The 10,881-nt window shown below is 36.3% G+C and overlaps 1 protein-coding gene across 1 annotated transcript in view; it reads right to left on the minus strand.

The window, feature by feature from the left end:
• LOC115454998 overlaps positions 1-10,635 on the minus strand; it is a 186,918-nt gene extending 176,283 nt beyond the window's left edge. Inside the window, exon 1 of the mRNA XM_030183700.2 lies at positions 10,066-10,635. Coding sequence (XP_030039560.2) covers positions 10,066-10,543 — 478 coding nt within the window. The 5' untranslated portion in view covers positions 10,544-10,635. The remainder of the gene's footprint in view (positions 1-10,065) is intronic.
• Between the last annotated feature and the right edge of the window lie 246 nt (positions 10,636-10,881).

Raw genomic sequence — 10,881 nt, forward strand, 5'->3', positions numbered from 1 at the left:
AATTGCCAACAAGGTATCGTTAAAATAGACTAAACATCAAGATCAATCTAAAAGCACTTTCTAATTGTTTTGTTTCAGATCCTAGATGTCTTGAATGCGAGACTACTGTTTGCGAACAATAAAACTACGAGATCAACAAAGTTTTGAGTAAGTGAAATGTTTCTACTCTGAGTAAGTATCGGTATCACTAGGTTTTCCTGCCTCTGTTGAGGAGATAAGTGCAATTTAGTCTAAATAAAATGTCGAACGTGTTAGTCAAATCCATCGAATGGCTACAATAATGCTAGCCTGTCTTACAGTATGGACTGTGGTACACAAACTGTCTAAAGAATTATTTTCATGGATCGTGCTCCTATAGCAGATTTTTTTCTCTGCAGTGGCGTAGCTAGGGTCCTTGCCCACGGCGTCGCACTTAAAGGGGCCTCGCGGGACCTCTTTAAGTGCGATTTTTACAATATTCCCCCACCTCACATTTATATTTTCTCACTATTATAAATAGGTATGTCGTGCCAAAACATGTTTGGTAAAATACATTTATTAGGTGAATCTTAGGAAGGAAATAAAAGGGGCTTCGTTGATGCGACTGCGCCCACCTCTATATTAGTCCACGCTACGCCACTGTCTCTATGTGTACGTTGGTTGCTTTTCAATCAAAAATATTACAATGTTTAGTATCTTCCTCCCAGCACCATATTTCCTTTAAAGAGATACGTGTATTAACCGCACAGTTTTCCAGTATTCAAAATAATCGCTTAGAACTTAAATATTTTCATAATTACTGATACTAAATCGATTATATGTCCAAATTTATTACTGGTTTCTGGTAATTTATTAACACTGTATGTTTTAACATTATTCTGTTTGGAATCTAAATTTTCATAGAAATTAGAAACGGTTCTATCAGTGGGCGTCTTTGCTAACTAGAACATTAAATAACTGTTATTAAATACCGTATTTACAGAGATATCTGAATTTGCGACTGTCGAATTGAATTAAGCTTATCCGACTCAGTCAATAAACTTGTTAGACTGATCATCTATAATCTTACGTCCAATATATTGATTTTAACCGAAACATCCCAAATATTATCGATCATATTTACCACGTAGCTACTCAAATTTTGTGGAATATCATAAATTACCCATATTCAAATTAATCCTTTTACATTAATGGTAAAACGAAACAGCATATTTAATGCGGCTTTAACGTGGTCATTCGGTATAATTAATCATTTACCAATAATAAGTAGGTATTTAAAACACATTTATGTATGAACATATAACTCGTTAGCAACATTAAATATTGAATTTGAGGTTGGAGCGTTATGAAATTTATTTGAGAAGAGTTAATAATATCATACGCAGACTCCAATTACATAATATTTATAAAACAATGTGACAACACAACGCTTGAGTAATGTAGGTTGCTAGGTGATATTCCCATTAGCACGAATCTTTCACCGCAACCGTCTGCGATCATTAGAGCATGCCATTATAGACTTTATACTGAACTTTTTAACATAAATAACTGGGAAATAAAATAGAAAGCCATCTTATTAGATTATGATAAATAGATGTTATATTATATTATACGTTTATCACAGCTAGACCGTGTACTGCTCCTTCCTTTGCCGTCAAATGACGCTGAACATAATTAAATTCTGAATATAGTAGTAGACATACAATGGTCATTATATAGATATTCAAATAATCTCATTCTGTATTTATTAATTAAGTGCTTCGCGATCCATATATTCCTAACATCTATTTACGTTCCTCATAAATTTTAACTCCCTAACGGTTGAAATTGATATGCCACAATTCTTAGCTAACTTTAAAACTTCATTATAACTCAGGCAGTGTTAAGACTTTTATTGTAGATCTATTCATATTAAAGTCATTTTCCTATGCCAACTACTGTTAACAATGTTAGAGACGTGAGAATTACAAACAATAGTATTTAGTACAGTAGGCAATTTTCTAGGATGGTAAACACCACCGAATACCTTAGTTCAAGACAGTTCACCAGAAACTGTAGAGACAGATATTGACCGTAATCTGGTTATTGATGTCCAAATAATTCAGTGCAGGGATGCATCCTCTAAGAATAGACGCCTCCAATGAAGCTTGATCTTATTGTGTACGATACTGAATGAGACCGATGCTATCCGTCAGGTATAACTGCATTACTACTTGTGGGATACACAATTTATGTCAATGGTGTCAACTACATTGCAGGTTGGAAAACTGATATTTGAAAAGGTACCAATATTTTTTGGAATACCCTGAATATCGACAACCGTATAAATAGAAAAAAGCTTTCGCTTGTTCCGCCCCTCTAGGATGTTGCAAAACAACGTCCGTGCCGTCTGATTGGTCGAGAAACTAAGGGGTGAGTCACGTGTCAGTCTCTCGACCAATCACATTCGAACGACATGCACCTTCGTGTCATGCTGTATGCGACATTCTAAGGGATTAAATGTCTCGTATTTTAGGACAAGCCGATGTACAGCCAATTAAAATTAAATTATAAGGAAATTCTACGATTATCGAGAGTTCAATTCATCGTGTTGGTCGACACTTTGTGGACCCTGTATTTATACTTAGGTCCTGGTCTTTTCACTTGCCGTGCCTAGATGCCTTAAAATTCTGCCCTGCAGAGTGTATCACCGTCAGTACTAAAGACAGTAATGTGAAAAGATAACTTTGCGACCGCCACGCTAGCCCACTATAAATTATTACTTATTTTTGTATAATAAATATTATATTAGAAAACGTATGGTGCATTTATTAGAAATGTGTTCTTGACTTTCTAACCTAATAAATAACTGACAATTTATGTCCTGTAGGCAGAAATTAAAGAGCTTTATTTAGATTTTAAGGCGCCACCAATTTAGCATCGCGGCAGCAGCGCTGCATTCGTGCAGCTAGGCATACATACAAATTAAACAAGCGCGACTGCCGCGCTGCCGTCGCGTGGCATATTGTGGGCGTTCTCAGGTCTTTTATTTTAGCATCAGTTGTGTGTTGGGATCCTTTTGAATTTTCAAAACAGCGCGGATAATTTAAAGACACTATTAAATCTCTTCCAAAGAAGAATTTCATTACTCGTCGATGCTCATGGCATACATAGTGTGTTCAAAAAGTATCGCAAATTTTGAATTTTCGCGGGTTACGTATATTCAAATTTCGATTTTTTCGTATATTCCGTAACTCTATTGGTAAAATATTCAAACCGTTAACATTTTAGTTTGATGTTTTAAATATCAAAACGAGATTTTAGATGCATTTTTTACTCTCGCTGCCGTTTGTATATGACTGTATGTCAATGCTTTTACTTTTATAGTAGCTATTGTTCTGTATTAGTTGTTTTTGTTTACCTACGTTTAATAAATGTTACGTTTATTCTAAGTAAAGTGATTTATTTAGAACTAAATATTGTATAAGAGTTATTTACTTAAACGGAGCATGAAGAGTATCCGATATTTTTGCTGTAGTAAAATATAATCGCGATAACCGGGCAGGAATGGAATGATATTGTGTAAAAAGCAAGCCTTGGGTTTGATCCCGTAAAACATGAATTTAAAAATTAAGTTATTGGTCGCTTTTACAGCGAAAGAAATCAACGCGAGATGGTGCCTTATAATAATTTGAATTATGAAAGTATGTCAATTCTACCCACTTTACGCAAAAACGGTGGACGTAAGGTCTTTTTTTCCTTTAATTAGTGATATTTTACTGTCATTGAAACTTTTTGCTGGAAATCTTTAACTATATTTACACTCATGATAGTGTTAAACTGTTACTTCAAAGCGAATAGAACATTTAAGAGATCTAGGTCTAAAAGTAAGCGTCCATGTCGACTAGCCTGTCGGTGGACCTGGAATGCGCTGCGGTATTGCGGCGCTTATTCCGTTGCTCGACACTTTTGCGGAAAGCGCTCGTGTGATACACGCTTTATGTAACAAGTAAATATTGACAAATATTTTCCAATGGCAAACTTTAGACTTTTAGAAATAAATATTGGTAACTTCTTATACATGATCATTTTGGCTTTAGGTTACTAAATGAAACCGCTTACTTAAAAAAATATACTTTACAATAACTCACTGTATCAGTAGCTGTAAAATAATAAGGTGTTAGTCAAGTTAATTTTATTCGCTTGTCACTCACTATACTCAATTACTGAATAGAAGTTGTCGCAGCGGCAACATTACACCTTCAGTCAGAAATATACTCACGAATACGCCACATTCGCACTAGACTACAAAATGATCAAAAAGTCACAAAAGTAACACTGGGATTTTTGTTAAACATATTTGTCATTCGTGGATAATTTTTGGCACAATGTGAGTAGAAGTAAAGACGAGTCTTTAGTTTAATTTATTCAATCAATGTCAAAATGGTACACGTCTTTGGAAGAGTATTTAATAATATTGCAGTTCCGTTTTATAGACATTGTCTCTAAGTAATGAGGTAAAAACCTCTAGCTGACGCGTGCATTGTAATTCAAATCTACGGGTTATATTATGAATCCAATCGTTTACCTTCAAGCCAGCTGCTCGCTCGCAACACCATTGATTTATGCTTAAAAACATAATAAAAAAAATAGGTCACCTACATTGAGATTAAAAGCGTTATAAATAAATTCATCGACGTGAGTGATTTCCGGTAAATGGAATATGTTCAGTCATATTCATTCACTCTTTAAAAAGATTATCAATCACGTGCATTCATATGAGGATTAATTTATTACCCGGCAAAAAGGTGTATTTTAAGTTCTTATCTATTTTTATCGGTCGATTTGAATAAACCATCTCTATTTTGAAAATGGACCAATGAGAAGCAGGTTTGTAGACATGCTAATGATGTGTTCATTGGTTCAAATATTGGCATTGATCCGAATTAAGCTTATGAAATCGGAATACCCCATGGAATAGGATGTTTATTCGAAAATAATTTAGTATTTCGTGCTGACCTTGAACCTATGCAAGCCGTCTGCAGCTCTCGGATAATATCAGCCTAATGACGGAGCGGAATATGGGTCTCTGGGAATCAGATTTACAAGACTAGTTTTAAGTATAAGATAGCACCGAATTAGATGAAAACTGTATCACTTTTTTGCTAATTGTTGATAATGATTTATAAAAATACTTAGTCTTATATAATTGGCTGTCTTATCTGTGCTAAACTGTCTTATAAAAATATCACATTTGAATAGTAGATTCAAATTTGATATTTTTGTACAACACAGTGTGAGTAAGCCTTTGTCGGTTCGCTCGACACGTCGTAATTCATAGCGTCACTTCTGTTTATAAATATCAACAAAATACAAATTAAAACGTGATATTTTAATATTAATAAGCAAACATTATTAAAGCTTTAATTCCATGAATGTAACGTGTGCATTTCAATTCCGTTAAGGCGTGTGGGACGCAAATATAAAATTTTGTTTACTAAGATATTCATGACTTGGAGAAGAACTTTATAATTTGTTAGAATTTCGTAAGTACATCGAATTGAGTTAAGAGTGCAGTGCAGTGCATCCAATCCGACGCATACCGTTCTTAATATGGTCTTATAAGTAATATCATTTTTAACTTCTACTGATCTTTATAGAATGTTAATAACTATTGTTTTTTCTAGCCCTCGATGTACGGATGGTAACCGATGTAGCAAAGCGCCAAAATATACACTAAAAACATATTCTTACACACAGAAAACATCATGCGTTTCGAATAAAACTGTTTTGAAGGTTCCTGAACACAACCAGGTTTTTAAAACAGGTTTCTTGTAAACAAGTAACGCGTTAGTTTCACGATAAACCTTTTATTTTATTATGACGGTAATATTATCAAGCACTGGAACTGACGACACCCCAGAACATAATATCTTTACGATTGCGGGAATAATGCCTTTGTAAGTTTTTATTTAATTACGTCTTTCTAAGAAACGTATTTTAGATTTATGCTTGGGAAATAATTCGATTTCCTTTGTAGAATTCTGCTGTATTTACCCGATTGGATAGCTCGTTGAGACGATACGTGTTCGAAAGGGCAGTTAGGACGTCCAATATGTCCAATACTGTATAGTTCTGAAAATCGTAGATATAAAATTATCGAACTGAAGATATGGAGTATTCGTCTTTCAGTATTAGTATTTGATGTAGGAATTTTAATATAATAAAGTAATCTATTAATATTTCTGATTGTAATCTTGCTATAATTAGTATTTCTATTTTCATTGCTAATTAAGTAAGTGAATTATCTTGTTGTCCACCCACATGGACGCCATGGCTCTAGCACAACACATTTTGTAAATAACTTAAAGAAATACTTGATTATTTTTTTTGTCTGGCCGCTTGTGTATTTTTCCTTTTGGAACACAATTGGTTTATATTTCAATATTAATATGATTAAAACAATTATGTAGATATATATTACTTGTACGGTGTTTGGTGATAAACACATTTTGTAATTCGGTGCTCCTAACGGGTAAGGCAAAATTAAATTTATATCTGAGTTCTTTAAGGATGTCTGTTTTTATTAACAGTTTCACAGCGAGGGGTAGACAGAAACAAATCTGAATCTACGATCCAATGAGATCTATGGTAACTGTGTAACTAATGGACATTATAAAATTTAACTTCTCATGGCGAGCGCAGTGGAATACCAAACAATACTTTGTAATTCAAGGTGTTGGATGGTGTCTATTGTTTATGGGCGGTCGTATCGCTTACCATCAGGCGAACGACACGCTCGTCTCGTCATTCAAAGCAAAAAACAAAATTGTGAAGACTCTACAAGGTAACAGATGAAGAAGGTTTCTGTAAGTTTCAGGCAACGAAAAACCTGTTAAGAAATAGAAGAAATAAAAGAGAAGGATTACCCTACTTTTAATTATCCGTGTTTGGTGTAACTAACAGAGCCTAACAAACATTAAAGCAAGCCGTTATAATTTATTTCTTCCTTTAGAAAATACTGTGTAGTTAATGTGCAATTGTATTTCTTACAGTTATTATACATTAGCGGGTGTACTAACAAAATATTGGATGCTACTTATTGCAGCTGCTATTTATTTCAAAGCAGTAATTTTATATGTCAGCTGATTCAACAGCATTAGACTGTGAATGTAATTTAGATATAACGCGAAAAATTATAACTATTGTTGATATATTGCAAAATTTCGGATGGTATCATAGAACCTATTGTGTGATTCAAACTCGTATCTTTCTAATTTTGATTATTGATGCTGGTTAAATACAGATCAATGCTCCAAGGCTCGCTCGGTATCGTGAAATACGTGATGTTCTTGGATACAGAAATTGTTGCGGCGGTAGTAAATGCAAGATAGTCTGCTGTGTTTACGAATGACAATGTAGAAACATCATTGGTTCAATTCCAGTGGTTACATTGTATTTTCCTTTATTGTCCGCTTTCATCTAAAATATAATATGCGCATGCTATATTTCTTTGTATTTCAGAACTCAAAGGTGGGTAATTTATTGATTTCAAATTTTCTTTTTGCGAGCAAAAGTTTTGGAAGATTTATTTTCGTACCTTTAGTAATAAATGAGATGCTTACTATTTATTTATTGACTTATACTTGTAAAGTCCGTCTACGTTTTAATGTGAATTTCTCGACGTATTTTTGATTAGTTGTATTTGCATTTAATATTTTCTTGACGGAAGATCGCCTAAGTACCTATCCCCGCACCTAATATACGAATACCGCGCAAACTTTAATGCGTGTTCAAATGATTATGTTGTATTTATGTTTTAATACCTCGCTATTACGTTGAAGTTGTTACATTACTGACAAACATTGTTTGCTTTCTTACCTAAAATGTTTTGGGAGAAGATAAAACTCTGAATATAAATGTTTTATGTTAGACGATATTAAAGAACTTTATGTTAGTTCGTTAATATCGTTTTTTTGTCTTTAAAATATTTATCTTTCTTTATTAAACCGTAGTTAAATATGATTGGTTACAAAATACGCACATCTCAATACATTGAACGTATTACATTGAGACGGCGCTCAAGTTGAATGCCATTCATAATCAATCACATTTACATATCTTTGACTACGAGTTATCGCTATATTTATGAATGGCCTGAGGCGTTTAATCTATCAGAGTATTTATTTTATTAAGTGTCGCCCCAACATTACATTTTATTGTTATTTTACTGTTTGTAGTGACAATATAATGCGAACGAGTTCAAGTTATTTGGTCTCATTGCCTAAGATAGCCAGATAACTTCGACAAACTAGTAGTAGGGACAGCCGACGGTAGAACACGACGTGGGCGATCTACCGGCTGGGCGGCTGGTCTGATCAAACAAAAACTATCGCAACACTTCCTTTTACCACAGCCTTAAGGAAAGCCGAAGACGTGGGGTATGCAAACAGCTCGTCATGGACTCTGTCAAGGAGAATCAAGACGGACTCGACCTCCAAGTGAAGTGTTGAAGAATACGATTAAGAAGAGTGAAATTATCAAAAATGTCTGTTACGTAAAACAGAGCATGTGAGTGGAATTTGTACTTTGTTTCGGGTCGGCAAGGACACGCGTTGAAGGTCACATTACGGAGTATCTCACGACGCGAAACAGAATTTGTTGGCCACCGCTCTTCGTAAATGGACTTCGAAATGGCAAGTCTAAAACCTACATTACACAATATGAATTTTGAATGATTAAAGGAGTTCTTAGGTTCCTTCAAATCGTAAGGACAAAGTAATAAGCTATACTTTACTAAGGCTATGTGTATTTAATGAGTTCGAATGTGTATTCATATTATCCGTTAACTGTAAGTAAAACAACTTGAATTTCGCGATGTTTCACAATAGTGAATAATTTAAATCTTATGGCCGCAAATTGTGATGGATTCGGAGATTTCTTAAAGATGATGTCTATAAACTGTTTTGACGTTTCAAAATTCAGTAAGGATTCTATTTGTCTACACAGGTCAACAACTTCAAAGATATTTACGTTGACACCGCTCATGACTTCAATAAGTAATGGTTATTTTATTTTTCTAAAATAGGTGCTGTTGTTCTTAGACAGTATTAGGTATTATGAGAATTGACGGAGACTGACGCACGCATACTTGTTTTAGTTTATCTACATGATCTTACTATTTATATCTTAGCTTGTCCGCAAGAATTTCGACCAACAATTGGCATTAATAATTGAACTATACCTACCCATACTCAAATAAAATTTATACAGCGACCAGTAACAGCCGTCAATTCCTGAGTATTAAAATTGAACATGAATTATTTAGCATGAAAACTGATGCGATAATTGGCACAATAAAGTATTAATGACGCGAATTGTAACTAGGTGTTATTGCCGATTTGCAATTACGAATGGAAATCGTGCTGGCTGCTGCTTTTGTTTCAAGCGTTAAGGTTTTAAAGGCCGCGCTCTGATGTCATCATTGTCTTGTTTAATTTAGACGTTTTATTGTTTTAATTGCACTCTACAGTAACTTTCGAATTTAGAAATTAGACATTTCGTTTTGATTTAATTTTACTTAACGTGGCTTTGTCATGGAATTTGGCGGCTATTCGAAAGTGTGGTTGAAAAATTCTTGCTCGAGCGCTAAAAAAAGGGAAAGATCGAGTGTCCCCACTTGAGATGAGAACAAAAGATTCCGGTCTGTTTTGAAACATGACGCCACTTGCGTCACTTGCTCTAATAACGAGGTGGTTAAATTGTGATTTGGTACAAAGTACACACTACAAACGCTGTTTTATGTATTTTCGCTTCTGCTTAACATAGTAATCGGAACATATTGAGAATTTTATAAGGATACAATATTTTCGCCAGGCAACCATTCGCTCCGCAGCTGCAACCCTTAAGAAACAATGTAGCTCGTCTTATTTTAAACAAGGATCGAACTGAAAACAAAAACATGTATTTACAAGTATCGGGCATATGAATTTGTAAGGTTTCAACCTCATGCCACGTTTGCGGACAGTTGAAGAACGCAAAGCCTCGTGAATGAGAAACCTGATAGGCGACATGGGCATGAGTTCGTCCTTGCCATAGATGACTCACCAAGAGGCTGGTGCAGAGCGGCGTGGGCATCGCAGTCAGCACAGATGGTGGAGCGCAGCATACGCTCGCGCTGCAGCCGCCGCAGCAGCTGCAGGTGTTGCGGCGTGAACACGGTACCGGAGCGCTCGCCAACCAGCACCACGTCCCCGGCTTCCCACCAGGCCTGCTCCCGCAGCGTACCGTCTCGGTTGAAAAGCCCCAGGTCCTTGTACCCCTCCGGCGGGCTGAGCGCGCCCGGCTCCGGCTCCTGGTAATGCTCGCACGCGCCGCATCCCGAGCATTCCTCATTCTCCCCTTCATCTGAGTAGCCGCACTCGTCGCGGACTACAATAATATAATCGGCCTCGAAAAATTCATTTGCGCTCTCATCAAATATAACCCTATGCTTTTTGGGTTTATTCCCTTTTTTTAGAGAGGACTTTAAGTTTTCGTGATCTTTATTGTGGCGCGTATCACGGGCGGCGCGGTCGCCGCGCATGTTCGCGTGTAATCGCCGCGCGGGCGGTCGCCGTAATGTTAGGAGGCGAGGTCGGCGTCTCGCGTCGAGCGCTCAGCCGACTGCAGCGCCGCGCCCGCCCTATCGATCGCCATCACCCGCCTCAGCGGTGCCCGCCAGCCGACCGCCGACCATCAACACACGGAGCCCACGACGATCCGCCATCGTCATGCCATAAACATCGGCCACCGTGTACCTTCATTAATTGAACCCCATAAAACATGATTGCCGAACATGTTTTCATAGCGCTGACAGCCGCAACTCCAAGGTTGCGTCGTTTTACCTCACCATAAGGGTTTTTACATGTTTGGTGATCCACC

The sequence above is a fragment of the Manduca sexta genome, chromosome 27 (assembly GCF_014839805.1).
Source record: "Manduca sexta isolate Smith_Timp_Sample1 chromosome 27, JHU_Msex_v1.0, whole genome shotgun sequence".
NCBI lineage: Eukaryota > Metazoa > Arthropoda > Insecta > Lepidoptera > Sphingidae > Manduca > Manduca sexta.